Below are 27,977 nucleotides of genomic sequence, written 5' to 3'. Positions count from 1 at the left end.
AATTAAGCATATATGATGAGTCGGCCTGCATATATGCATGCTTGAAAGACAAAGCTAGCTCAATATCGAGCAGTCACGGCGCTTGAATTCAATTCATTGAAACACCTTTGGCAATACCCCCAATTAATAGAGCTTTCCTTCAAAAGATGGCTGGCAGCTTGTATTTACTTAAAAGGATAAATGAAACGTCTTTAGAAGGTGGCTATCGTCCTTATTGATCATCTCATGATGCAGGAAAAAAAAAAAGGAAAAGGAAGGGAGTGGGTATGGGGTTTAAGTTTGATGGGAATTTAGGATTTTCTTCCAAAATGAAAATGTTGCCTTAACCCAAGAAAAAATAAAAATAAAAAATCTATACCCAAAAGCAAGAAAGCTAGAGACAGAAGTCTTATGTGGTCAGTTCTCTCTCTCTCTCTCTGCAACAGATTAAGGTAGGGTTGAATCCAAACGCTGAAATAAATGAAACAATGAAGCAAAAGTAGTGTAATAGACTATAGTGGCCACCATGCATATCTATTCACCACAAAAAGTGGAACCTTTGATATATATATATATATCGATATATATATATATATAATCGTGAGTACTGTTTCACTTTATAGGATGAGGTTGGAGTTAGGCCCTCGTTTAAAGTGTGCACAAACTACTCAGCAAAGCGACCTTAGAGTACCGCTGGCAGAAAAATGGAAGCAGCAGCTGCAAGCTAGCTAGCACACTTCCCTAGCTATATATATATATATATATATAATATCGTGGCAGTGACTAGTAGTTCTCATTATCTGAATCACAGTACGCAAAAATAAAAAAGCTATATCCAATCCATGACATGATGCTGCATGGGTACTGATCGATCATCTCACTTTCCTATTTTCTTCCTTTGGATTTTATATATATAATGGCTTACTAGCTGTTCATCATCTTCCATTGCCCCCGCGCCACTTTGAGATTTAGTTACATCATGAGACCATATATACCACGACAACTGTTGCAGGAGATAAAAAAGTGAGCTCTCTCTCACACACAGAACCAAACCTTTTGCTTTACACCAAGGTTTATCATATGAGTATTCCGTGAGAGAATAGGAATGTTAGAGGTGACCCGTACGAAACACTTGAAGGAATTTGGCTTCGTATGGTAAATTTATCATTATAATTTTTTTAAGTCTCAACATAAAATATAAAAAATAATTTAATTTTTTTAAATTTTAAAATAATAATAATATTAAATAATAATATTTTATCATCTCATCTAAACTCAATTCAATATTTAAAAATTTCACGGACGGAGCTAATTAATATATTTGAAGATGATGCCATGCATGTGGTGTCAAGTTGATACGTACTCCTGAGCGCTTATAAACTGGAAATTAAGACAACTATATATTAAAAATATTAGTCATTAATATTCTTAATTAAAGAGTATTAAAAAACACTACGTACCCACGATGATTATATTATGGAGATAATGAATTAGTAATTTATTTTTTATTGACTTTCTCCTTAATTATATATAATCGTTGAATTCATGTCATGTCATGATGCGTTGGCTGAAGCAGGATGTGATGGGCTAATTCATGATTGATGATCTCATTGAAAAAAAATTGTTTTTCTTCTTCTTCTTTTTGTTAATTGTGTGGGTCATAGCATCACTAGGGGATAAATTAATTAATCAACAAAGCTTATAAATAATATCGAGTGGATTCATTTGGTAGTACTTCTGTTCTCTTTAATTATATATATATATATATATATGTATATATAGGTCTGAATTTCCAAAATGCTGATCAGCTGATAAAGTTGCACCGATCCCTCGATCGATCGGTCAAAAGCTAGCTATATATTTATCTAATTATTATTGTAATTGCATTATTATAATTAATATAGTACTATATTTATTATTATTATTATTAGGAAAGCCTTATATTATTTAAGAAAAAATGAGCCCCCAAGATTTAAGAACATTATTTATGGTACATGATGATTATAACCATCATTATTTCTGAATTTATAGGATTAATATATAAATAAATTATCTTTTTGGGTCGATGATCCATTGATCTGAGACGTCCAACCTGATCATAATTTCCTGATCATGACTACTTTTCTAATAAAAAACATATACGTACCCAGAAAAAGTATTAAGGCAGCACAGGGTGCATGTCAGTGTTATAAGGCATATAATAATTCGTTCGTGATGATCAGACCGACCCCATGCCACCTTAAATATTATACTATATATGAGATCAGAATTAGATCATGATCTACTAAATATATATATATATATATATATATATATATATATAATATTGATCAAGGTCTGCGCCTAGCTAGCCATGTATAATTATTATATATATAGACATATATAGTTGAGAATCATATATGCATGCATTTTATTTGACATTATTAATGTGCGTGGGATTGACCTTATAATTAAGTATAAGGTGGGGTTTCATGATCACCGATTCACCGTACTACCCTGGCCGGCCGGCAACGCTGGAAATCCATCTCATATTCACGTGGATTTGTCCACTTCTTCTCTTCATCCCTAAACCATTCTTTTTTATTTTTTATTCTAATCTCCATAATCTTATAATTAGTTGTAAGGAATCAATGCTATTAGCTGATTTAGATCTCATGCACACACCGACGTTACAAGAAAATTATTTATTTGTTATCAGTTATTTTTTATTAGAAAAATTATATTCCTAAGCCTCATACACTACACACCATACTTTTTATGATTTCTTTAATTTTATTCTCTTATCAAATGTGTGGTATGTGGATTATGAGTAGAATAATTCAATTATTTTAAGAATAATAAAACTAAAAAAAACTTTAAAAAAATTTAAAAAAAATAAAAAAAATCTTAGTGTGTGGTGTATGGGCTTATGAATAGTAATGCTCTTTTTATTAAAATGAATCTATTCTTATCACAAACAATCATTTTCATCTCAAATAATTTGTTATAAATATTCATTTTTCTTATAACACGAGAAATTTGTGACAATAGGAGTACGTAGTCTATATATATCCAAACTGATTTCTTCTCTGTAAGTTTTGGGCATCTCTAGTTAGGATTGTTCACCCGGCCCGACCCGAGATTAGCTATTCCGACCCGACCCATTCCAACAAGCTTCCGTTCGGCCGATTACCTGATGCCCGATTATTCGACCCAAAGTTGATTTAGAAATATCCGTTTATTCCGACCTTTTATTTTAATTTTTTTTAATGATCTAAAAAAATAGAAAGTTACTTTTATTTTTAATCATTAGAAGGAAGATCTTTAAATGCTTTTCAATAGAAAAACATGCGTGATTGCCATGCAGCCTTATGGGTTAGCTTGCATGTACAGTAATATTGCTTGTTTTTCGTGGCAGCTATATATTGATAGTTGGTGCTTAGTTAATTGCTATATATACATAGATATGCTGACTCTGAGCCCAAGAACTTTCCAGTTTGCATCTATGAAATATCCACTACATTTCAATGAGAAAAAATCCATTTACAAAAAATCTGTTTGTAATTAAAGTACCCTTTTGTTATTTTGCATCTAATTCTAAATCAACATCCTTGTGTTGGTCAAATGTTAATTCCCACGTGCTTGCTACCCATTTGACCCAAAATAACAATAATTAATTATCTCTCGTGTGGAATTTTGTTGCCACTGATTCTATCCTTATTCCAACAAACTAAAGGTTTTAAATTTTGAAAATTTTTACTCGTCATCTCTATATATTATACATTATATTTATTTTAATTTTTTTCTCTTATCAAATATATGGTATATGACTGATGATTAGAATAAGAGTAATGCTACTTATCATCTCAACTTCTATCATCCTCCCATTATCCTATAATGTGTCATTAGATGATTGGAGATTATTTATAATATTTCACTTATAAACTTATCATTTAATACCACATCATGGGATGATGGAAGGATGATGGAAGTTAAGATGATGAATATATTTTTTCTTAGAATAATTCAATTAATTTAAGAAGAATAAAATCTAAAACAATTAAAAATAAATATGGTGCATAGTGTGTGAAAATAATGAATAGCAAAACTCTTAAATTTTTGCCTTGGTGTTCTCTGGTTTTTCCAATGATTTAATTGAACGCATTACAATCCATCATCAGACATGCATGTTGTTAATTATCTTAAGCATATGGTTATTAAGAGTTTTGCTAGGTACAAGCGCCAAACTGTGTAACAATGCTGACATGATTTTTATTGAAAATAAAAATAAAAGAAAGAAATTTTAAGAGAAGAAAATGCCATCTATCTCATGAAAATCATTTCTGTCTTTGATGCGCAAACTTGCTTGCTAGAAGACTTTTCCGGTTATTAATATTTCAAAATGAAAAAAAGAAAAAGAAAAAGCATACCGTTAAGATGGGCTGACCCATAACGAAGCCCACTCCATGATTATTGTTGTCTATTACTGTGTAAGATATTGGGTCAGGTTCAGGAAGTCCATGCTCCTAAACACCAAAACCCAGTCCAGTATTTCCCGGCCCATATCAGCCCATCTCGATACAAAACCTTGACGGTTTTACGGTTTTAGTTACATTGGGAGGATCAACGGATAGTATCGAGTCATCGAACCTTACAAACTAATCGCAGCCTTTAACTCTTTATCGAAACCACTATAAAACCCGGAGCTCTAAACCCTAAAACGTTTATTCATCATAGCCAAAAACCGGTGAGTGTGGTCTCTTCGTCGTCGTTCTCTAGGTAAAATCGTTCAGTTTTTCCATCCACAAACATATAATCAGCTCTAAACTCCTTATGCTTTTGTGTAATATGGATAGATCTGTTCTCATTTTTGTCAGACTTTTGTTTTCTTAGTGTGCTGTTTGGATCCGAGTTGGATTTAATTTCAATGCATGCCTTTTCACTCTTATATTTATGAGATATAACTTTTTGTTTTCCTTTGTATATTAAATTTTAACGCTGTTCTTCATTGTATATGTTTGGCTTCCCTTCACGCTGTGAGCATATTGATATTGCTCATCTCCATGATGTTAATGTGAAAACTACCCTTAAAAGATTTTGGTGAGTAATCAAGGCTGGAGTCTCAAAGGGGCTCTTTTTGCCAAAACCCTACGATGGGGTTTTGGAAAGAAACACCGATGAGCCCGAGAATTGGCGTATTCTAATGCCATAGGCCTTTGGTTGGGGAGTTTTCCTACACATCTGCGGAGCTTGTGCTAATATCCTGTGTTTCATCATTTGCAGGGAATCTCTATATATACACGTTTTTATTGCAGTAATAAAAAAATATTTATTAAACTAGCAAACGGGAACTCCATTATTGTTATTTTAAAAGTAAGGAATTGTGAAGCAACAGAAGGCACTAAATTTATTTATTTTTCTTTCATTTATGCAAAATTCCAAAGAATTTAGATAAGTTATCGATATTTTAAGCTCATGGTACTCTTTTGCTGTAAAACCCGGAAGTCCTTTTTTTTTTTTTTTTTTTTTAGTGGAGCTCTTATTAATTATTATGATGGATTTCAATATTTTTTCAGAAAATTTCAGCAATTAAAGTGATCGAACATGTTCGATTATGTGAGTTTGAATTTTTTATGATAGATTTTTACCTTTATTATTGAGTTTTGTTAGCTTGCAGATAGCAATAACAAGAAGAAATCATGTCTCATCGCAAGTTTGAACACCCAAGACATGGTTCTCTGGGGTTTCTCCCAAGGAAACGAGCCTCCCGGCATAGAGGAAAAGGTTTCTATTGCTAGTTAGATATCTATATGTTACTGATCAAAAAAATAAAAGTTAGATATCTATATGTTGCACTCATTTGAGGCATCATTCCTTTGATTTCGTTATTGACTTTAGAAGTTGCTTTTTACTAAAATGTTGTGGGAACTTTCTCTCTGTTATCAGGGAAAAACCTCTGTTTCTGTTATATATGATAATTGTTTGTCCCGGGGTGTTTTTGCAGTGAAGGCCTTCCCCAAAGATGATCCAACTAAACCTTGCAGATTGACTGCTTTCCTGGGGTACAAAGCTGGAATGACTCATATTGTTAGAGAAGTTGAAAAACCGGGATCAAGTGAGTTTCCCCGTTGGTCAATTGATCCTTTTTTGTTTCTTTTTTATTGTTCATTGAGTTCTCCTAGAATGCAACTGGAGCATATGTTTGATCTGCTAATAATATAGTTGATATAAACCTATGGAAATATTGAGATCTATATTTTCCTTGGTCTGCCCTTTTTAACTTTGGTACTGTAGTTGAAGTTTGAGCATACTGAATAATTTTTCTTTGCTGACCAGACTTTTGTTGGTAAACGGTATTTATCTTTTTTGAGAAAGTCGGGCAACTTGGAGAGTTATAGGGAAACTCATTGAGGCTCATGTTTGGATATAGAAACGATTTCATCTCATACCATCTCATCATTACAACTTTTTCAAATTTTCACATAAAATATAATATACAATTCAACTTTTTCAAATCCCAAAACAATAATAATATTAAAAAATAATATTCTAACAATATTTTATTTAACTTACAACTTTTATCTAAAACTATCTAATCTCATCTCACTATCCAAATGGGGCTGAATGTATTTTGAAAGTAATACAATGGATTTGTTTTATTATAGTTGTTTTAATTGTATTGTAGCTCACTTTCTTCATATCCTGTTGTTTCAAGTAAAAATGCATTTCTTTCTCTGTTTATGTTTCCTAAATTATTTGATAAATGAAATCACGTGTCAAAATGTCAACTTTGTCTTGCTAAAACAAAGTCATTGAAAAATGCCTTCCTCTCCAGAGCTACACAAGAAGGAAACGTGTGAAGCAGTAACTGTTATAGAAACACCACCTCTGGTCATAGTTGGTGTTGTTGGTTATGTCAAAACACCACGTGGTCTTCGTTCTCTGAGTACCGTTTGGGCCCAGCATCTTAGTGAGGAAGTGAAGAGGAGATTCTACAAGAATTGGTGTAAGTCCAAGAAGAAGGCTTTCACCAAGTATTCCAAGAAGTATGAAACTGAAGATGGGAAAAAGGACATTCAGGCACAATTGGAGAAAATGAAGAAGTATTGCACCTTGATTCGTGTTTTGGCCCATACACAGGTATTCTAGCTTAGCATCTGTATGCAACTAAACCATCTTTTCCATGCTTGTAACTTGCATGTGGGTACCCTTGCCCTGAAATAAGCCTTTCTTATTTATCTGATCCTTTTGTTGCCGAGTTTCTTCCATTTGATTTTTATCAGGTTAAGTTACAATCGATCTTTTTTCCCTTGGCATTTACAGTCCTCACTGCCATCTTGAGCTCATCTCCAGTTTGCTTTATTTGTTCCGTGCTACTTAAATGCAAATTGTCGAAGTCTATCTAATGGTTGCATTATCTTTTTTGGTTTGATTTTGTAGATAAGAAAAATGAAGGGACTGAAGCAGAAGAAAGCTCATTTGATGGAGATCCAGGTGAATGGTGGAACTGTTGCCCAGAAGGTTGACTATGCTTATGGTTTCTTTGAGAAGCAGATTCCTGTTGAGGCTGTTTTCCAGAAAGATGAGATGATTGACATAATTGGAGTGACCAAGGGGAAGGGGTATGTGGGTGTTGTGACCCGTTGGGGTGTCACCCGTCTCCCGCGTAAGACGCACAGAGGGCTTCGCAAAGTGGCCTGTATTGGTGCTTGGCATCCTGCTAGGGTTTCGTTTACGGTTGCCAGGGCTGGACAGAATGGTTACCATCACCGCACGGAGATGAACAAGAAAGTTTACAGGCTTGGGAAGGCAGGCCAAGAGTCTCACTTGGCCATGACTGAATTTGACAGGTTTGTTACCTTCTTGATGTTGTCTTTTCTCCTATTTTGGAAATATCAAAATCCAATTCAGTGGATTAGTCTAGTTATTTCCTTTTCTAGTTAGTTGTTGGGTCCTGTGTTCTTCTAGTGATATGGGTTGTTTGGTAAGTTATATGAGATGAGAAATTTCTCATTTTCAATTTTTTCATCCAATCATATTATCTAATTATTACAACTTTCCCAAGCGTCCATTTTACTACTGTTTAAAATATTTCACTGTTATTCATAGAATTCTCATCTCATCTTATTATCCAAACATGCCCTAAAATCTTCTTATTTTTATGATCAGGACTGAGAAGGAAATTACTCCAATGGGAGGATTCCCCCACTATGGTGCTGTGAAGGAGGACTATCTTTTGATAAAGGGATGCTGTGTAGGCCCTAAGAAGCGAGTGGTGACCTTGAGGCAGTCACTCTTGAAGCAGACGTCTAGGGTTGCTATGGAGGAGATTAAGCTCAAGTTCATCGATACATCGTCCAAGTATGGGCATGGCCGGTTCCAGACAACTCAGGAGAAGGACAAGTTCTATGGGCGGGTCAAAGCTTGATTTGCTAAGTCAGAGATCTGTTTGTACTCTTTTTTCATAAATTCTGATGTCTTTGTTCCTCATTTGTTCTAATGGGCATGGGGTTTACTCATGCGGTGTGTGGAATTGTGATGCAATTGATTTTCTTGGCTAGCACTAGCAGAGCAGCTGGTCGATGGCGTGGAGTAAAACAAAAGATGATTTTGTTTTCCAAATTAGTTCAGGTGATGGATAAGCCCTAGAATTCGGATTTCTTTTAAGATAAGCAAGTTAAGTAGAGAAAATTAATTAAAGAGTTGTCCGAGATTTAAAGAGTAAAGAATCGTGCTCTTAATTTCACCCTTTTGGCGGTTTTAACGCATAAATCTGAGTCATATCATTATACGGTGAATTCTCGATTCCACGACTTGTTCAGTGGAAACTAAGTCCAGATTGCTCGCCTCACATTGAAAATGGGATTGTGGAACCAGAAAATAAAAGGACTGAGATTACATCATACTGCCCATCTTTGTCGTCAAAAAGCTTTGTAGGTTAAGGACTCTGCACATGACTGATTCTCATAGAATCACGGCCCTCCTTACAGTTATAATCTTTTTATCGTAACATGTTTAATTAAAATCAGACATGATGATCTGTTGAAGATATCATTTTTTGGTTGGGACCACAGAAAAACCAAAACCAAATATGACAGACAACACATGAGCACGCCACGCCAATTCACTTTTCAAAAGAGCATGAAAAATCATTTAAAAATGTCAAATAATTATAGACCCACCAATATCATTACTATATCAAACAATATCTTTCTATTTCTTTCTTTCTTTCTTTCCAATCCTGTCTTTAAAAAAAAAAAACCAAAATAATTAGTAAATCCTATTTTTCTTGTATTAAACCACAAGCATCATTCCACACACACGGAGAGAGCTGAGAGATGGAGGGAGGTGGGCACATGCATAAAAAAGTGTGGGGTCACTGGCAAGTGAGCCAAAAGAGAGAAAAGGAAAAGCCATGGAGGTGATAAAGAGGTAAAATAATACAAGGAGTTTTAGAACTGCAGCTACTACTGCTACCTGTATTATTAATTTTATTCTTTTGCTTTGTAAAACCATGAGATATTTGGTTGCTAAATTGTTGGGAAAGTAAAAGGTTCCTTGAGGTGGAGACTTGGGTTGAAACAAAAAAAAAAGAAAGGAGAAATATATGGTTAATCGAATCTATTTTTCAACCCCTTCTTTAGCGTGCTTTCATGTCACGGGGCCCTTCTTCTCTTTTAGAAAATGTCTTATATGGAAATCGAAAACAACCATCTTTTTTGAGGTTACTTTTTTGCAGGAAATGGGTATTGTTTATGCCGAAATTGAAAATATATATATATATATATATAGGTTCATATTTGTTGTAAATGTAGACCACGTTCTTAGATGCTCAATTTAAATTATATTCTTTGTTGGAGGCTAGGCTAGCTGAAGAGTGACGCCATAAAGGAGGGCTCTCTCTCTCCCTCGGCTTTGGGAATTTGTTTTTTTGTGATGTTTTCTTTTTCGTGGGTGGGGGGAATTTATTGACTTTTTTAAGTTATTTTCCTCACTCGATGCTGAGATCGATACGGGCTCTGTACACGTAACATGAAATGCTTTTTTGGATGAAAATGATGTTTCTTTTCAGATGTTAAGAACTTGCTCTTTTGGAGTAGTTCAAGATGAGCTTTCATATCATTCATTCTCAGACATGGTGATTGCCTTGTTGAATACAGAATTTTACTCGATGCATTTTAGGCAAGGAGCCTCTCTTTCTTTCTCGCTGCTATTGGATGGTTTTAATCATTCATATAGTAATCATTGTCCATTTCTTTATCAGAATACTCCCATTTTTGTTTTTAAGGGATGGAAATATTAGCCTGAGTGTGTTTGTCTGTGAGAGGGATTGGATAGAGGCAGTGCAATTTTTCTTGTTAATTTGCTAAAAATAAAATAAAATGAGATTTTGGAAATTTATTTAAAAGGAAAATGAGGAATAAATGAGGTCTATACCACACCTTTTTCTAGCCATGTTCTTTTTGCCTCAGACCCATTTCTTTCTTCTCTTGAATCATGGCTGTTCTGGTACTGCATAGCTGTAAGGTGTCCAACATTGTTCTCTCTCTCATGATTATTCTGTGTTTTCTTTCTTTTGTTGCTGTGATTTCCTCTTCTTGTTAGATGTGTGGGGATCAATCCAATACCTGCTGAGTGCCAATGTCTAGGAATTCAATTATATATGCATACACCTATATACCTTGCATCAGCCTTTGAGATTATTATAGTCTTAAACATTATGTGGCAGCTTTTTCTTTCTTTTTGTCTTCTTAATTTTCTTGTGGTAGATTGATTATATGAGATTATGTGAGATACTGTCACCTTTTCCATGATTACATCCGAGTGGTTATTTTGGATTCAAAATTGATCAGGCATTGATGCTATAGAAGAGACCTTTAACCTATCCATGCTCAAGTAACCCGTGCGTACTCTTATATTATGTAATATGTATTAATCCCGCTCAATGATAATTTAGTTATAATCATATTTTTTGTGAAAAAAAAAATTCATATAATAATTTTTCATATTCATTTTAGAAAGGCTATTCATTGTGGTGGGTTGGAAAATCATTACATAAATTACTCTCCTTGCCAAGATCTGGATGGGTTAATGTGGGTTGATGGTTTGGGCTAGAAATTGCCTCCTCAACGAAATTTAGCATAAAGGTGACTACTTTTAAAAGCAACAATAGGCCACCCTTGTTTTGGCTCCCTAGACAGCAAGGTCCCTTCTTTTGATTTCTTTAAGTTTGCCTCTTCAGACAAGGTATAGTATTCATTCAGCTAGGCATCAGGATCATGAGCATCAAAACACAAAAAGAAAAGCGTACCACTGGGATTATCATATAACTTTGTCTTTACATTTTCTATTGGGTATAAAGCTAGCCGGGTTGAACTGCGTTCTTTAAATAATGCATTGAGAAGTGTGGGAGTCTTGTTTTTCCAGAGCAGGTAAACTATTTAGCTGGAGGACTAAAATAACAGGCACTCTTCTTATATCACAGGACCGAAATAAGGCTTTCTATCTCCTTATACGGGTTAGTTTGCATTGCCAGGGTTATGATATGTGAATTCACACGTTATTGGACCAAAAGAATAGTATCATCAAGCGTCTTGTTGCAAATTCTTGGTAAGTAATGAATCGTGTTCGTCATATTCTTGTCTACCTGCCATTGGCAATTCATTTCTTGCTTTGCTTCAGAAAATTTTAAAATTAGATCCTCGTACTCTGCTTTCAAGTTTATTACTCTGTTACATCAGTACCTATTGTACTATTGCTTGTTCATAGCATCTCAAAACAATAAACTGGGGAAAAGTGGAGGGATGCCACTGTTCAGAGTGATTTTCATTAGGAATCGGTTAAAGTTTCTGATCTTCTACAACTTCTATTTGGCAGTGAATGTCATAAATAGCAATGAATTTGTCTCACATTTCTGATGATGGTTATAGATATTTCTGTTGTCTGTGATTTTTGTGCATCTAATGGCAATGAGAAACAATGTGGAAAGATTTCTAATATACGTGTTTACAAAATGGTTTCCAGTTATTGCTTTCATTTCTTCATTTTTTGAAGAACCTTTGAGGTTTCACTGATGCATCTACAATTTTAGATTTCTTAGGTCATTATACTTTTAAAAAATTAGATCTATCTGTACTAATCTTTCAATAGAATCCATGGAAAATAGTACATTGTTGACTCAGTTTTTAGGCATAAGTTACTTTGGGAAGTCCAGAAAAGAAGCAAGATGCAAAATCAATCCTGCTACTAAAGAGTGCATTATCTGGTCTTATGAAAAGCGTATGTCCCATATTTGAAGGCATAGTACCTGGTCTAAAGAAAATATAGCGAAAGTCCAGGACACATTGGAAAGTTAAATAAGACATTTAAACCTTTCTCTGGATTTCATCTCATAGGAAATGCATTTTCACTAAACTTTGGTTTCTCATTAGTTTCAGAAACAAATTTCTAAGATAAATCCCCTGTACATTTGATTATGGTTCATCTTAGTTATCCTACTCATCTGAGGGCGGTTTGATCATTGCACGGAAATCAAGCCTGATAAGTTTTTTCTGCATGAATTTGGCATGAACAAAGAAACTTTATCCCAAAGCATTAATATGAGCCCAAGTGGTACTTGAGATTGCATAGTCTACCTTTATATTATCATTTTGGCTACTCTTGTGAGTAATTCGTTGTTGTTTTATATTGATTCAGAGGACATGTTATTTACATAAAAAGTGGAAATTAATATAAAATTTTTTATTTTCTTGGGATACCAAAGTGGTCTCTTAATAAATGCTTCAAGGTTCTGTCTGTTCCTTGATTTGAAACTCTGTCCAGCATATGTGATTTATTGTTTCTTATTATCAATGTTGATATCTCTTCTTTTCCACTTGCTTTAGGTCTACTGACTATTTGCAAATGAGCAAAGATACTTTTATTGAAGAATCAAGAGTTGTAGCCATGATTGAATAGAATGAAATATGTCTTAAAAAAATTGCAACCAGTTAGCTCCATAGCTGTATTTTCTTCTCCCCTTTGCCCCTTTCAGAATAAAATAGAAGAGGAAACGGAAAACCTAGCACAGTACGACTATGACTGACTTTGGTTCTGAAAGATCAAAGCCATGGAACACATACACAAGTTCAGACCCAAACCCATCACAAACAGGAGTGGATCAGGAAGCTCCATGGAAAAGCTTTGGAACATCCATGAATGCCATCTCATTTGGTTTTGTTGCAACGGCTATCTTGATATCAATGTTTCTTATAATGGCCATTTTTGAACATCTGTTCAGGCCAGGTCCTTCTTTCTCTTCACCTGAAAGTATTGCCAATGGTTCTCCTGAATCCAGACCTATAGAGAAACTTCAAAAAGAAAGAGTGAGTCTTATCTCTATTCCATCATGTTCTCAAGTAAATTTTATGCAAAAGGCATTTTATTTTTTGATAAGTTGCAAAAGGCATTTTATGTTGGGTTTATTTCATAGTACAATGATGTTCTAATATGTCTTGTGATTGCCCGCATTTCCGATCTTTTCTAAATTTTTTAATTAAGTAAATTCTCTTTTAGCATTTGTAATAGTCAAATTTCGGCTGCTTTAGTGCCTAAATAACTTAAGTTCTCCTAATGTCTAATCAAAATACTAGTCGATATCCAGTATCTTTATGCTCTTCCATTGGTTTGATAGTTTCCAAAGATGAAGAAAATGGATGTTGTGAGTCTTTCTTGTTCTGATTTTATATAGAAACAAACACAATGCCAAATGAAATCATTGAGATGGTCTTAGCATCTTGTTTCGAGAGATTCACTGCCTTTTTAATCAAAAGAAAACCCCTAGAATAAGGGTCACAGAAAAATAGTTTCTTTTAAAGTATTTTAAGAATAAGAATGTTGTCATTCCTGCAAGCATCTTAGAATACAGTCAGAAAAGAGAATTTACTGTCTAGTTTGTCTATTTCTCCAATTTCTCTGAGGCTGAAATGATAGAGATGCCCTCGTTACAAATAGACTCTGTCATTTATCTTGCTAGAGATAGTTGTGGTTTTCAAGAGTGAAGGTGATGCAATGTAATATTTAGAGCAAGTAATTCTCTGGAATTTAGAGAGTGCCCTTTATATTTCTTTGTACTGAAATAATTTGGTCACTTTTGATACAGGTGTCCGCATTGTATGCATCTGATTTCTCAGTGTTGATGCCAGGACAGCACTGTCCCACCTACATTGCACAACCTGCTCCTCTGCCCTGCCCAAGGGAAGGGACATATTGGCCTCCTCATGAACATAATTTTGTAGTTCCATAGTATATTATACATGCAATGAATGAAGCACCACAAAGGTTCAACTTTATATTTACAGAACAACCAACTCTCCTCAATGTCTGAATCATCTAAGCTTAGATATTGAATCTTGAATCCTGTTTGTTGGGAGAACTTGCTATCCTGTAGGATTTGGTAAACCTTCTGAGGGATGTTGGTGAAGTCAGATCTTTCTCCTCATATCTACCAAAGACTTTACCCTGCATTTCCAACCTTTCAGAATGTAGATTATCAAGATAAAATGAACTGCACACATCATGGGTGCAGGGACGGTTTACATGATTTTGTTATGTGGTTTGTATCTAGTTAGCTTAGCTAGGCGCAAGAACTCAACCAAGTTGACTTATCAAGCTCTACTCTCGCGTTGCCATAACATATGTAAACCATCATGTTATGTGCTTTGATTGAATGACACTTGTAATTGTGCGACAAAGTTTATAGTGCTTGGTGGTGCCTTCCACATGCGACTGTTGGGACTTCTTAACTCTTAACATTTAACATTTTAATTTTAATTATTATTATTATTATTATTATTATTATAGAGATGTTGAAGGCAGTGAAACTCGATCAGATTTCAGGACCATTTGTCTTTCAGGACAAAACGTTTCATCTCTCAGTGTGGCACAACTTTCTTGGTAGTCTCCCTCTTAACTTGGGCAGAACAAACAAGATATTGCAGTCCAAGTTGCAGTATAAGCAAAACCTCCTCCAGAAGGAACAATCCGGCGGCAAAATGGTTAGACGTTGGTAAACTTTAAACTTAAACAACAGATCGGACGCCACCAACCAGGGCATAAATTTAGAAACTTTTTTTTTTTTTTTCCCCTCACAATAATAACAAAAAAGGCATCTCATTCACATAGTTGGTTGACTTTTACTATAGTGTTTGTCCCTCCATTTTAACAACCCCATCCACATAGATGGAGTTGCTACCTATGCTTCAACGTAACTCCCCACTTTCGTCTCATTTTTCTTCTTCGTCGGGTAATATTACAGTCACTAGAGAATACTTAACCCGGAGAGAAATCCTGCCCTTCTCAACCACAAGTCTAGCCCCCGACACAACCCAATAACCTGGACTTTCCTGCGGCCCCCTCACCATTTCTGTTGTATCAACAAATTTCAGAAGTTTAGGCGCTTGGACAGGCACCGGAGGGCCTCCAGGGTAGACAGCAGAGTTTATGTTCACATCGGCTGGTCGCGGAGGTGCCTTCTGAACCGTTGTGAAATGATGGCTGATCAGTGTTGATATAAGTCCTGACTTTGGAGCTAACCCTGGAGATCCATCCCACTCGGGATGTTTCACAATCATAGCTCCCAAGACTGTCGAGAAGCGGAGTCTCAAGAAAAGAATGTTTTTAAAGCCATGGTTTTCAACCTGTAATTGGGCTCCAGTTACTATTGACAGATCCTCGTCAGACTCCATCGGAGCAGTGCAGACATGAGAGAAGCTCTTCCATTGAACTTTCTCGTAGTATCTACGATTAAAGGACTCTTGGCAGAAGTCACCACTTGGATCATCCACGAGTTGGATGATTTTGGGAAGAGATGAGAGGTGCTGTAAGTGGATAGCCAGGAGGTTACTACTTTTACCTTCTAGATAAAGCCGGAGACCAGTCACTGGCTTCTTACCAACATCAACCTGTCATGAAATAAGTAAAAAAACAAGTTATGGTTTCAGCGGAGAAGAAATGAAAGCATAACAAATAGTCAATTGTATTGTCGGGATTTTGTTACCCATAATTTGGAGTAATTATCAATTCCCTTGGAGAGTTATAGGACTTATTTCTAACAAAGTACAGTGCAATATGGATTTTCCATAACCATCTCCAGCTACTCCATCAAACCAGAAAACAATCAAGATTTGTTCCTTTTATTGGACTTAAAGATAACACCCCACTTAACCCAAACTGGTTGGAAATTTGATTAGGATACGGATGTGCATGTCAGCATGTGAACGGTGATATCGTAGTCAAACTTTTAAATGCATTGAATGCAGAAACAAAAGTTAAACAAGAGAAGAAGCTTTACTGGTGTGGTGTTCACATAAAGCTTGGGTCCCATTAAGCTAAATTGCAAAGATGGGCTGCTTTTCTGTTTCCTTTGTGGACCAAGTGGAAGGTCACTGAACACAGGTGCCCATTGCCTTGGCAGTTGAAATTCCAAAAATTGGTGGAGCTCTTCAATTGGAGGTTTATCTGCAAGAACAGAAGCCAGAGAATGAAAACATTTTCAAATTGTTGGTTAATGGAAATTATCACAAATATATTCTAATAGGCAAAATAGGAAAAGGTAGGCCAAGAACAATGCTTTCTTATTTGACCCAATACCGTTTCCAGGCAGAGCTTAATAATGTTTATTGATGCATTGCGTATCGATTGAATATAAAATACAAAACATCAACTGTTCAACTGAGAGGTGATTGGAATAATATGATTCGATTTCTTAAAAAAGAAAATTCTTAAAAGCGTTGATGAAAAAGAAAATTAATGCAAAGATAAGAAGGATCGTGCTTACATCGTAAATAAAGATTTATGGCATGGCTCAAGAATCCACTCCCTGGGACTCCATTCAACAAAGAGGTGATTGGGATAAATGACATCGAGATCGCATCAGGCTCGGACTGGACAGTTTGTAACCACTCATCGTGAGATAGGTGTCTACTATCACTTCCACCTCTCCTCTTGCAAATGCTTCGAATATCCTGCGATTAAACTAATTAAACAAACACATACAAATCTAAACAGTTCTCAGAATAATATTGTTCTCAAACCCTTTAGCAAAGTTCTTCAACTAGGCTATCATAAACATAAAGCAATAACAAACCTCCTTGTGTGAATAAGTACTTGATGGACTGATATCTGCAAACCTCAGCCGCTGCTCCCTGATTTCAACCTGAAATGAAAAATAGATAATATACCTTCAAGGAGAAATCTCCAAAATAAGCCTGTTTACTTCCCCCAAATGGATCAAAAAGTGCTTTTCAAAAGAACAAACCACATTACCAACTTAAATAAGCATTATAAGGTTTTAACCTTAGAATTAGTATGCCTTGGGGTTGTAACCATGTGATCAAAAGTTTCAGTAAATCCCCATGTCATCTTAAACCCATGAATGAGGACAAGCTCTCTATCTAATTCTGAGCCATAGAAATAAATCTCCTAAATTAAGACTGTCATACAATATCCTAGTTCAGTTCTGTGCAACCAAAAAACAAAACTAAGATCTAAGGTTGGAGAAATGTTCTACTCAAATGTCAGCAGCATTCCTAAAACTAGAACTGCCACAGAAAATATGATCCTATAGGTTTGTGCAAAAACTAAGGATTTAATGACACTGCCATGACACGGCTCAAATGTAATCATTCTAGAGTTAAAATTACTGGCGCGGTTAAATTCATTGCAAACCTTTTCACTCTGGTAAACTCGTTCAGAAGCCATGCCAGTTTGTCCATTGGCATTTAAAAACCTTTTATCTGCCATCTCCTTCAATCTTTTTTGTACATCAGCAGGTTGAAGAGTTGATGAATGCTGCTGCTTCATGTATATTACATCCTTCCCTCCCATCTTTACACCAACAATAATATGGGTACCAAATGTGTAAATAAACCTAGAATGATAAGAAAAAATGTCAAAAATGCATTCCAATTCTTACACTGGTGTAAAAAGATCAAATAAAACTAGTCCAGGTAAACTCTAAATTTCACCTTGCCAGGGCAGCAGGTTCCCACGATGGTGGGACAGCTTTCTTAACATGATCACAGAGTACCAGCTGAGATTTCTCCAATGCAACTGTGTAGAGTGAGATGAACACCCCGTCGAAAGCGAGGGTCTTAGTGTTGGCTGCATCTTTCTGCCAACAACCCGAGAATTCAAACATGGCATTGAAGAAGCCCGAAGGAATTTTTCCAGTCAAATTTACTTCCTGGTTGAACTGTTCTGACATCTGCAGAATATAGAGAAGGTAAGAGATGTCGCGACACCAGCCCTACATCTTGTCTCTGTGAACCAAGAAGAAAGGAGGCGGCTTGGTTTGGATAGAGAGATGCTTCCATCCGATCTCATCTCATCTCAATATCCAAACACCACAAACACAAACACTTTTCAATTTCAAATCTTTAATTTTTTTCATCTAATCATTATCTAATTATTACAACTTTCTCAAACTTCCAAACAAAACACAAAAAATAATTCATTTTTTTTAAATCCCAAAATAAAAATAATATTATAATAATATTTTAATTTTATAATATTTTTATTCAATTTTTCTCTCTCCTTTCCCAAAATCTCATAAAACATTTTCACCCAAACCATTTTACTACTATTCACAAACCATCTCACTATTATTCATAAACCATCTCAACTCAACTCAACTCAACTCATCTTATCTCAATTCACTATCCAAACCAGGCCCAAGAGGGAAGAAGATAGTAACATGAGAAAAGCAATGAGGTCAATCTCTTTCAAATTTAGGGTTTAGATTGCTCAAATAAGAACCACAGGTACCAAATTGACGGGAAAAAAAAAAAAAGCAACTTTAAGGACCAAATCATATTTTAGCGTAGACTTTATGACAATATATCTCTTAGGATTATAAGAAACAAAAAAAGATAACTGACATAAACAGAATCATGAATCAACTAGTTTCAAGAATAATGGTGCATGACTTTTCAAGACTCCAGTAAGGAAACAATACCTGTTGGAAAGAGAGGACGTCGGACCGGAACCGTGTGCGTTCCCCTTTATCACATTTTATCGATTTGGAAACGTTTGGGATCAAAATTCCACCAGGCAAAACAATCTCACGGCCCCCATCTCCGTCGATCTCAATCAACGGTGAATTCCTCGAATCTCCTTTGCAATACTTGAGCCTTATATCTTCTGATATATCATATCCACGCCCGATCGACCCGATTGCTATTTCAACAGCTTCAGGAGCTGGAACCTTAAGCGCCATTTACTCTATCATCACTCTTCTTCTTCTCCACTTGAACCAGATGCAAAATCTACCTATGGTTCCGATTATAAAAATATGACACACTTTCCACAAATAACTGTACTTAAACTCTCATAAAGCTCAAATAAGCATATTCAGCTCCAATTACACAAATGTAAAACATTTTTCAACAATGAAGTAGATCCAAACCGCACATACAGTTCAAAACATCAGCTCAAATTATGCAATATCAACAAATGTAGACAAAGTTCAATCTTTACATATCCAGCACAAACGATGCATATTTCAAATGTCGTCTCACAAAACAAAGCAAGTCGAAGCTATGCGCACAGTACAATAATCGCATATTTAGCTCAAACTAACCAAACGTCACACAGTTATAACTCATAAATGAGATCTATACTGGCTTACTCGATCAAGGTAAATGCAGGTTGAGCTCAAATTTTAAACAAATTGCATAAATTTGTTCATGCATGTGACTGAAGCAGGAACGTCAATCAGTTGTCTGAGCGAGTCTTCAGCAAGAAACAAATGCAAAAAATTTCAGCGAAGCGGACACAAAGTCGGGGCGGAAACGAAGCTCCTCGATCCGAAACTTCACCAAATCGCATTACGAAGCTTGGAGTCCCTAGCTTGAGGTCTGGAAATTCGGAGATGATTTTAAAGAGAAAGAAACTGGAATCTCACAAAGTAAGAAACGTGCGGAAAGCCCGAGCGAACGAGTGACAGAGTGAAGGAAAGAGAGAGAGAGAGAGAGAGGGGTTGGAATTTAAAGAGCGTAAATATAGGGCTTGAACGAATTTATTTATTTAAAGAATAGAAAGTGTTTGACACGTCACGTGACTTTTACTTTGTTACTTTTTTATTATTATTATTATATCGAAATGAGATGAAAATTATAATACGGCAGTTATAATTTTATTTCTAATATTATTTTTTTAATATATTTTAATATTTTAAATTTTATAATTTTTAGCATATTAGTAAAGTACTTATTATTATATAAATAAAAATTAAAAATATAAAAAACATTTTTCATTCAGATTTTGGGATTTGAAGTTGAAATTAATAGGTAGATTTTAAGATTTAATATAAAAATAGGGTTATAAAGAATATTTAATCTATCAATATCTCTTAATTACGTTACGTACGTATGTTTAATTAGAGAAGACGCCAGCGGAGCGGAGGGTGAAGGGAGGTGGGATTGGGACGTCACGTACAGTCTACAGATCGAGAGTCAAAACAGTCCTCCGAGTTTTGAGTTTGAAGGGATTGTGAATCAGATCATGAGAAGTTAATAGAAAAGCTAAAAGAGTAGATTCTTAGGCAACATATGTACAATATATTTCATATTATATGTTGTAAAATAAAAATATTTTTATAAAGGAAAATGTTTAATATATTTTAAAAAAAAATTACTTTTCGACGTGTCAGTTTATATTAATACGCAGAAAATTAAAAATTTTAAAATTTAAAATATTGGAAAAGAAAAAGTCTAAAAATAAGGGGGGCGGACAATGAGCTCTCGATCGTAGTTTCAGAGTCACGAAGATCCAGTACTAGTACTCGATCGTGTCCTATATATGAAAACTGAATATATATATATATATATATAGAAAACATCATGTGGGGAAGCGAGAGATTTTGGCAGTGCTCTGCAATTGCAAACCATTGAATATATATACACGAGGGAAGGCCAGAGTACATGCATCATGTACTCATCATCATGTGTGTTAATTATTTAGAGGTTGAAACAGAAAAACCACCTTATAATTCTTAATTATTTCCAATAAACCCCGCCGCCCTCATCATCTTCATCATGTTTATAATTAAATTCCATCCGTCAAGCTGTACATTGGCTTTCATTCATGAATTCCATCTTTACATGCACGCACTTGCTACAATATCTCTTATTTTTGTTCTTGTAATTTGTATTATATATTGCAGATTCGGGGTACCGCGCGAGTATATACATATATATATATATATATATATATTATACACACACACATAGATCATATATATACATGTTTTGTAGAATGGGGGGTGAAAGTGAAGATCAAGGTGGTGGTGGCGGTGATAATGATGGAGTACTAACAGTGGACGAAATGACGTCGTCGCCTAAGAACAAGGTGAAGCTCCTGTGCAGCCATGGCGGGAAGATCCTCCCTAGGACCTCCGACGGTCAGCTAAAGTATGTGGGTGGCGAGATACGCGTCATCACCATCCCTCGCGACGTCTCCTACTCAGGTTAATTTATTATATATATATATATATATATAGATATTGAATGTAATGATATATGCTAATTATTAATTACGAATATTATATATATGACATTAATTGTTAAATAATGTACAGAGCTAATGAAGAAGGTAGGTGCAGTAGAGTTTGATGGGGAGATGCAGATTGTCCTCAAGTACCAAGTAATACCTGAGGATCTGGATACTTTGGTGTCTGTAAGAACCAACGAGGACCTGAAGTTTATGCTGGATGAATATTATGACCGCCAAGATCAAAGCCAAGGTACTGCAGGAACCCCAAGGATTCGAGTCTTCCTCTTCCCTTCCAACCCAATCATAGTCGACAATTACCAATTAGCCACTACGGCATCCTACGTTAATGAACCTGGCCATGCAATACTACTAGAGCAGCGTTATGTTGATGCCATCAATGGCATTATCCGCACAACAACAACAACAACTAGTACTAGTACTAATACTGCTACTGCCCATTCTAAACTCACCTCCTTAAATGCCAGTCGCGTCGCCTTTACTATCTCTTTCACTTGCTCTTCTCCTCGTTCTAATTCTTTCCCAAAAGGCCAAAATATTGATACCCATGATCATGTGAATGACACCAACAGTAGTACCTGCATCTTCCCAAATGGCTATAGCTATCTGCAGAATGCAGGTCAAGGAGTTACTATGCATAAGGTCCATAGCTCCCCTAGCCTTTCCAGCCTCAACAACGTCTTCCAAAGTAACCATGATAGCAATCTTCATGGTCTTTGCAACCACCACTTTTATCACCACCGTAACTACCAAAATCATCAAAAGTACGGCCAGCATGATCAGCAGTACTCGTACAATGGCAATCATCCCAGACCAACAAATCCTGTTCCTCGCAAAGCTACTATTGGCAGTCATGAAATGTTAGCCAAAACTTTGTCATCGGGAAGGGTCGAGTACATTGGGACTGGGACTGGGAGTAGCCTGCTGACGGGTTATGGCCTGAACAACTATTACCCATCAAGTACGTACAAAAGAGATCATCATCATCATCAAGGCGGAGGAGGCTGCAAAATGTGTGGACATTTCGATGAATGCGGAATATTCTATGGATGTGAGACCATGGGCACTCTTCTTCCTCGAAGTCCAAGAAAAGCCCCTTTGGAAAAGAGAATGGCATGCATGCATGGAAGGTCAGGCTCTCAAATCAATGGAATTAGTTGAAGAATAGACGACTATTTTTAAGTCGTCCGATACAGAATTGTTTTCCCCCTTCTTTTTGTATATATAACCCTTGTAGGACAGAATTACCACTCTTCTTACAAATTAATGTGTTATGTGTATATCATTACTCTTTATATATATATATATATATATATATATATAAAAAGCATTAGATACATGACAGAATTATTAATGACAAACATGCATGATATTTCTACCCTCAAATCATTCCTATTGCATTTAAGTAACAATTTTAAAACAAAGTGCATCAACAGTAGTCTCCCCCCTCCCAAGATTTTGCTACCAGGGGAAACTACTAAAATTGTCTCTTAACCTCTATTTCTAATAGCATTCTTTCCCCAGAAGGCTAAAAAATGACTAGCTGTAACCCAACACCAAGAAATCCAATCCCCACAAAATCAATTCTTATACACATTAACAAAGAAAAGATGAGCGCCAAAAAAATATCCAATTTCTGCTCTCTCTCACTTGCTGTCAGTGAAATCTGCATCGATAACGTCCCCATCAGGTCCCTTGCCGGATGATTCTGAAGGGCCAGATTCACCACCAGGTGCAGGCCCAGGCCCAGTGCCAGCACCGGCACCGGCACCAGGAGCACCTGGTTGGTTGTAAAGGGACTGGCCAAGCTGCATAACTTCCTGATTAAGGGCTGCCATGGCATCCTTAATCGCTTGGGTTGAACCCCCTGAAATTGCATCCTTGAGCTCCCCAAGTTTTGCCTCCACCTTCTCCTTCACTGGGCCTGGAACCTTATCTCCCAGCTCCTTCAGCTGCTTCTCAGTTTGGTAGACAACAGAATCAGCCTGGTTCTTTGTGTCGATGGCATCTCTCTTTTCCTTGTCTTCCTTTGCAAACTTCTCGGCTTCCCTGACCATTTTCTCCACCTGAACATTTCAGACACATTTCAACTCAGTACCTTTCAGCTTTTGACCTAATGCTACGAAACCCAAAAAGAGTTCCTTGTAACTAGCAGCTCTCGCTGCAGTTCCAAGTACATCATAAATTAATTGATATAAACTTCACTATACTATTCACCTACAATTTATATTATAGCATACCTCATCAGTGGGCAAGGTGCTGGCACCGGTAATTGTAATGTCTTGCTTCTTTCCTGTTCCCTTGTCAACAGCAGTGACTGAGAGTATACCATTGGCATCAATGTCAAATTTTACTTCAATTTGAGGGACCCCACGAGGAGCAGGTGGGATACCATCTAGACGGAAGCTACCAAGAGATTTGTTGTCCCTAACAAACTCTCGCTCGCCTTGGAGAACATTTATCTCAACACTGGTCTGTCCATCTGCAGCTGTGGAGAACACCTCTGACTTGGAGGTCGGCAGGGTAGTATTTCTTGGGATGATCTTTGTCATTACACCACCGAGGGTTTCTAGTCCTAGTGACAACGGTGTCACATCCAAAAGCACGATGTCACTGACATCCCCAGACAAAACACCAGCCTAGAATCAGATTTCCACACATGAATCAAACAACAAACAATGTCAGTTCCACAATCTCAGCAAGCAGAACACTAGAAAAGATTATTGCATAACATTTAGTTTGATCATACACTACATTCCAACAATAATAGGTGAAATTATCACGACAATGGACATAACATATTTCATAAATGTGAAATCCTAGAGTAGCTGACCTGAACTGCAGCTCCCAAGGCAACGACTTCATCAGGATTAACTGTCACGTTGGGATCTTTCCCGGTCATCTTCTTCACAAGCTCCTGAACAGCTGGAATACGAGTTGATCCTCCAACAAGGATCACCTCATCTAAATCTTTGAAGGAGAGTTTAGCATCCCTCAAGGAATTTTCAACTGGTGTTTTAAGCCTGAAATATAATCACAGTCTGAAAATGTTGAAGCAAAGAGCTACCAAAAAAATAAAACAGAAACAATAAAAAGAAGTCTGCTAGAAAACCTTCTCAATATCAAACCCCAACCATGGACTACAAATTAAGTGAGCCCAAAAACTGGGGTGTAATTAACAATACCATGCAATGATGAAAAGTAAAAATAAAAGCATGTTTGTAGTTTTGAAAGAATGGGAGGTACCTGTCAAGAAGGTCAGAACACAATTCCTCAAACTTGGCCCTAGTGAGGGTGGTTTCAATATGCTTGGGGCCGTCTGCAGTGGCAGTAATGAAAGGCAAACTGGAAAAAGACAAGATTTTAACAATTGAACTTCAGTAGGACCTCCAACAGACACACACCCACTCACGCCTGGGAGAGAGAGAGAGAGAGAGAGAGAGAGAGAGAGAGGATTGATCGACAAAATAATTAGAGACAATCAAAATACCTAATATTTGTCTGGGTTAAAGATGACAGCTCCATCTTAGCTTTCTCAGCAGTCTCTGTTAGCCGCTGAAGAGCTTGTTTGTCCTTCAACAGATCTATTCCTTCATCTCTCTTGAAACTTGCAGCAAGCCAATCGACAACTCTCTGCATGTATTCAGTAATATTAAACACAAATGTATCACAATACAATTCCTAAGCCCTTTTTTTCCCTTTCCAAATAAAGGATAATGAAAACAAAAGAGGGGAGAATTAATCGGGCCAGAAGAAGGGGGAAGAAGCAAAAAGATCCTGACCTTGTCAAAATCGTCACCACCCAAATGAGTGTCTCCAGAAGTAGAAAGCACTTCAAAGACTCCATCGCCAACCTCAAGCACTGCAATGAAAAAAGAACAATTAATTCTCAGAAATGTTATAATACAGTGCATGTTATGTAGACACGAAAAAAAGAACTAGAACTGTAACAATGCACTAACGTACGTGGGAAGAGAATTTACATATGTTTAGAAATGGTGGTGGTACCTGAAACGTCAAAAGTACCCCCACCAAGGTCAAACACCAAGATGGTCTCATTATTCTTCTTTTCAAACCCATATGCTAATGAAGCAGCAGTTGGTTCATTGATGATTCTAAGAACTTCTAAACCAGCAATACGACCAGCATCCCTTGTTGCTGTCCTTTGGGAATCATTGAAGTAAGCAGGCACTGTTACCACAGCTTTGGTAACTTTATCATTCAAAAACTTTGAAGCATCATCCACAAGCTTCCTCAAAACCTAAAAGATAGAGAAATCAGTAACAAGACAAATATCCAAAACCAAACAAAAGGTCCAAATTCACAGCAACAATCACCACACACTGCATGAAAGAAACGTTAATCACCATATACCCCAAGCTCCTTTTTTATGAGTATAATCACCGTATACCCTAAGTTCTACCAAACATAAAGATACAAGTACCAATAAAATTCTGGAAAATATTAAACAAGAGTCTGCCTAATATCAAAAACCTTGGACAAAACTCAAATAAATTTGCAAGCCATGCCACATCCACGTCAATTGAATCAAGTTCTCACTTAACATAAGTTTCCCATTTCAAAGATTCTTAAAAAACGCGAACAATGAATTCCAAATTTTCTCGCTTCAACATCTTGTAACTAATCAGACATATCCAAAAACAAAAATTTCAAAGCAATCCCTTCACCAAAAAAATCTCTTTTTAACTATCAAAAAAAAATTCCCTTCACCAAAACACCACAATCCCAAGCCAAAATCACGGCCCAAATGTCCACATCTAACACAAAGTCCTCCATCGTCATAAGGATAAACCAAGCACCATACATCTTAAAACAATCCAACATGCCCATAAACCAAAAAAAAAAAAAAAAGCCCCGAAACCCATCGCCAGAAACTACAAACCCAAGCCCAATAAACCCAAATTTTAACACCAGTTCCCCCGTTCCCACAAACCAAAAATTCAACCAGCGTATAAGAAGCAACAAGGAAAAGCCATGACCAAGAGATATTTACCTGGGCGGATATTTCCTCGGCAGCGAACTGCTTTCCGATTGCGGGGCACTCCAACTTGACATTGCCATTCTCGTCCCTGACGACCCGGTAGGAGACCTGCTTGCTCTCCTCGTCCACCTCGGACATCTTCCTCCCAATGAACCGCTTGACGGAGAAGAAGGTGTTCTCAGGGTTCACAACGGCCTGGCGCTTGGCGATCTGACCCACCAGCCTGTCCCCATTCTTGGTGTAGGCGACCACGGAGGGTGTGGTACGCTGGCCCTCCGCGTTCGTAACTATTGTCGGCTTACCTCCCTCCATAGCCGCCACCGCCGAGTTGGTCGTCCCCAGATCGATCCCCACCACCTTCTCGTTCACCACCCTCAACGGGCGCACCTTAGCGGCAGCTCTGAGTCTGGGGAAGGACGCGGTATTGATTAGCCTCTGCCCGAAGAAGAAGCCTCTGGAAGACGATGAGAAATTGGGATGAAGGGATTTCTTCCTGAAGGAAGCGGTAGTACCGAGGCCATGGATTTGAGCAGTGGAAGAAGCCATGGAGAAAGACTTGCAGAGAAGAACAAAGAAAAAGAAGAAAAAAAATAGGACTTGGGAAAGGTAAAGCGGAGGAAGGAGGAAGAGGGAACCGTGTTGTTGTGGTGGAGGTTGAAGTTGAACCTCCCAGCTTCGTTCGAAAGAGTAGATAATAAAGGGGAGAAGAAGAGGAGGGTTTATGAGGGAGAGTTTGGTGATGTGACACGTGGAGGCTTCCGGAATGATCTAGCTTTGTCCTGCGGATGAGACGATTATGGCCGTTGGATTCGTTTACATTTTCTTTTCTTCGGCCCCCTTTTTGGGCTGCCTGGTGCCGGTGGGGGGATATCGACTCATCGAGGCCTTTCTATGAATGGCTATGGGCTTTTTTTTTTAAATACGTATAAACATACAAGTATAAATACGTAGAAAGTAGGATAACGAATGAAACTCCATACCTGAAGGTTGAAAAAAAAAAAAAAAAAAAAGAGATGGGTAAAGAAGCTGCTCTAGTTTCATATCACAGTTCCCATCCCATAGCCCGCCCGCCCACCAGCCAGCGATGGATCTTCAAATGCTTTGTACATATATTCCCAAAACTGTCATTTAGTGCGGATACAATTGCAACCGTTAGAATGCACAGCAGAAAAGTACCTTAAACTCGGCTTATAAAATTGCTTCACAAGTTTTTTCAGATTGATAAATTCCAAGCGTTTCCACTTAGTGAAGAAAGTGTACTACGTAGTATCAAATTAGAGTAATACTTAACAAATCCACAGCCTAAATATTTTATCAAGAGAAAACAAAAAAAAAGAGTTTTCTTTTGTGTATCAGATGGTGCCAAAACACAATTGAGGAGGACTATATAGTCCACCTATACACGGCTGGCCTGGCTTGCGTTACACTGCAGGAGGGGGTAAGCCCCATGTGGGCGCCCCTCCATCTA

The 27,977-nt window shown here is 36.8% G+C and overlaps 5 protein-coding genes across 13 annotated transcripts; 3 read left to right on the top strand and 2 right to left on the bottom strand.

Moving 5' to 3' along the window:
• The first annotated feature begins 4,668 nt into the window (after nt 1-4,668).
• Nucleotides 4,669-8,580, top strand: LOC108988940 (60S ribosomal protein L3-2-like). 2 transcript variants are annotated; one of them, XM_018962358.2, is made up of 6 exons: nt 4,669-4,737; nt 5,636-5,742; nt 5,963-6,073; nt 6,794-7,098; nt 7,399-7,808; nt 8,128-8,580. In XM_018962358.2, exons 2-6 carry the CDS (start codon nt 5,658-5,660, stop codon nt 8,384-8,386), a joined length of 1,170 nt encoding a protein of 389 aa, XP_018817903.1. In that variant the 5' UTR covers nt 4,669-4,737; nt 5,636-5,657; the 3' UTR covers nt 8,387-8,580. The 2 variants fall into 2 exon arrangements, with proteins under 2 accessions (XP_018817903.1, XP_018817904.1); XM_018962359.2 differs by having other exon boundaries at nt 4,682-4,737; nt 5,629-5,742.
• Nucleotides 8,581-9,371: 791 nt separating this feature from the next.
• Nucleotides 9,372-14,750, top strand: LOC108988929. 7 transcript variants are annotated; one of them, XM_018962335.2, is made up of 4 exons: nt 9,372-9,390; nt 11,495-11,568; nt 12,843-13,322; nt 14,099-14,728. In XM_018962335.2, exons 3-4 carry the CDS (start codon nt 13,035-13,037, stop codon nt 14,240-14,242), a joined length of 432 nt encoding a protein of 143 aa, XP_018817880.1. In that variant the 5' UTR covers nt 9,372-9,390; nt 11,495-11,568; nt 12,843-13,034; the 3' UTR covers nt 14,243-14,728. The 7 variants fall into 7 exon arrangements, with proteins under 7 accessions (XP_018817880.1, XP_035539886.1, XP_035539885.1 ...); XM_035683993.1 differs by lacking the exon at nt 9,372-9,390 and adding an exon at nt 9,915-10,140; XM_035683992.1 differs by lacking the exon at nt 9,372-9,390 and adding an exon at nt 10,167-10,485 and having other exon boundaries at nt 11,444-11,568; nt 14,099-14,750.
• A 244-nt stretch (nt 14,751-14,994) lies between these two features.
• On the bottom strand, nt 14,995-19,993 carry LOC108988928 (MACPF domain-containing protein At4g24290-like). 2 transcript variants are annotated; one of them, XM_018962330.2, is made up of 8 exons: nt 19,625-19,993; nt 18,953-19,266; nt 17,964-18,202; nt 17,665-17,866; nt 17,084-17,152; nt 16,775-16,961; nt 16,289-16,455; nt 14,995-15,899 (listed from the first exon to the last, which is right to left on the bottom strand). In XM_018962330.2, the coding sequence occupies exons 2-8, from the start codon at nt 19,211-19,213 to the stop codon at nt 15,222-15,224; spliced, it is 1,803 nt and encodes a 600-aa protein (XP_018817875.1). In that variant the 5' UTR covers nt 19,214-19,266; nt 19,625-19,993; the 3' UTR covers nt 14,995-15,221. The 2 variants fall into 2 exon arrangements, with proteins under 2 accessions (XP_018817875.1, XP_018817876.1); XM_018962331.2 differs by having other exon boundaries at nt 18,953-19,262; nt 19,625-19,961.
• Nucleotides 19,994-21,252: 1,259 nt separating this feature from the next.
• LOC108988860 lies at nt 21,253-22,668 on the top strand. Its single transcript, XM_018962242.1, has 2 exons — nt 21,253-21,463; nt 21,575-22,668. Exons 1-2 carry the CDS (start codon nt 21,253-21,255, stop codon nt 22,666-22,668), a joined length of 1,305 nt encoding a protein of 434 aa, XP_018817787.1.
• Nucleotides 22,669-22,874: 206 nt separating this feature from the next.
• On the bottom strand, nt 22,875-27,202 carry LOC108988901 (stromal 70 kDa heat shock-related protein, chloroplastic-like). The gene is made up of 8 exons (XM_018962289.2): nt 26,522-27,202; nt 25,516-25,768; nt 25,290-25,369; nt 24,998-25,140; nt 24,754-24,852; nt 24,341-24,530; nt 23,748-24,146; nt 22,875-23,573 (listed from the first exon to the last, which is right to left on the bottom strand). The coding sequence occupies exons 1-8, from the start codon at nt 27,053-27,055 to the stop codon at nt 23,154-23,156; spliced, it is 2,118 nt and encodes a 705-aa protein (XP_018817834.1). The 5' UTR covers nt 27,056-27,202; the 3' UTR covers nt 22,875-23,153.
• Between the last annotated feature and the right edge of the window lie 775 nt (nt 27,203-27,977).

The sequence above is a fragment of the Juglans regia genome, chromosome 13, assembly GCF_001411555.2.
Source record: "Juglans regia cultivar Chandler chromosome 13, Walnut 2.0, whole genome shotgun sequence".
Taxonomy (NCBI): Eukaryota; Viridiplantae; Streptophyta; class Magnoliopsida; order Fagales; family Juglandaceae; genus Juglans; species Juglans regia.
The sequence above is the reverse complement of the archived record's forward strand: the minus strand, read 5'-3'. Positions and strand labels throughout refer to the sequence as shown.

Bases quoted from the DNA above. Each gene is read 5' to 3' on its own strand.
- LOC108988928 (XM_018962330.2), bottom strand. From the start codon at position 19,213: ATGGCGCTTAAGGTTCCAGCTCCTGAAGCTGTTGAAATAGCAATCGGG. The intron at 17,153-17,664 runs GTTTGCAATGAA...TTTTCATTTCAG, and splicing joins GAGTTTACCAGAGTGAAAAG to GTTGAAATCAGGGAGCAGCG. The intron at 16,962-17,083 runs GTTTGTTATTGC...GTTTAATCGCAG, and splicing joins GTACTTATTCACACAAGGAG to GATATTCGAAGCATTTGCAA.
- LOC108988860 (XM_018962242.1), top strand. From the start codon at position 21,253: ATGGGGGGTGAAAGTGAAGATCAAGGTGGTGGTGGCGGTGATAATGAT. The intron at 21,464-21,574 runs GTTAATTTATTA...AATAATGTACAG, and splicing joins TCGCGACGTCTCCTACTCAG to AGCTAATGAAGAAGGTAGGT.
- LOC108988929 (XM_035683992.1), top strand. From the start codon at position 13,035: ATGACTGACTTTGGTTCTGAAAGATCAAAGCCATGGAACACATACACA. The intron at 13,323-14,098 runs GTGAGTCTTATC...CTTTTGATACAG, and splicing joins AGAAACTTCAAAAAGAAAGA to GTGTCCGCATTGTATGCATC.
- LOC108988940 (XM_018962358.2), top strand. From the start codon at position 5,658: ATGTCTCATCGCAAGTTTGAACACCCAAGACATGGTTCTCTGGGGTTT. The intron at 6,074-6,793 runs GTGAGTTTCCCC...CTTCCTCTCCAG, and splicing joins AGTTGAAAAACCGGGATCAA to AGCTACACAAGAAGGAAACG. The intron at 7,809-8,127 runs GTTTGTTACCTT...TTTTATGATCAG, and splicing joins GCCATGACTGAATTTGACAG to GACTGAGAAGGAAATTACTC.
- LOC108988901 (XM_018962289.2), bottom strand. From the start codon at position 27,055: ATGGCTTCTTCCACTGCTCAAATCCATGGCCTCGGTACTACCGCTTCC. The intron at 25,141-25,289 runs GTCAGGATCTTT...GAATACATGCAG, and splicing joins GTGGTGACGATTTTGACAAG to AGAGTTGTCGATTGGCTTGC. The intron at 23,574-23,747 runs GTATGCTATAAT...TGAAATGTTCAG, and splicing joins GCACCTTGCCCACTGATGAG to GTGGAGAAAATGGTCAGGGA.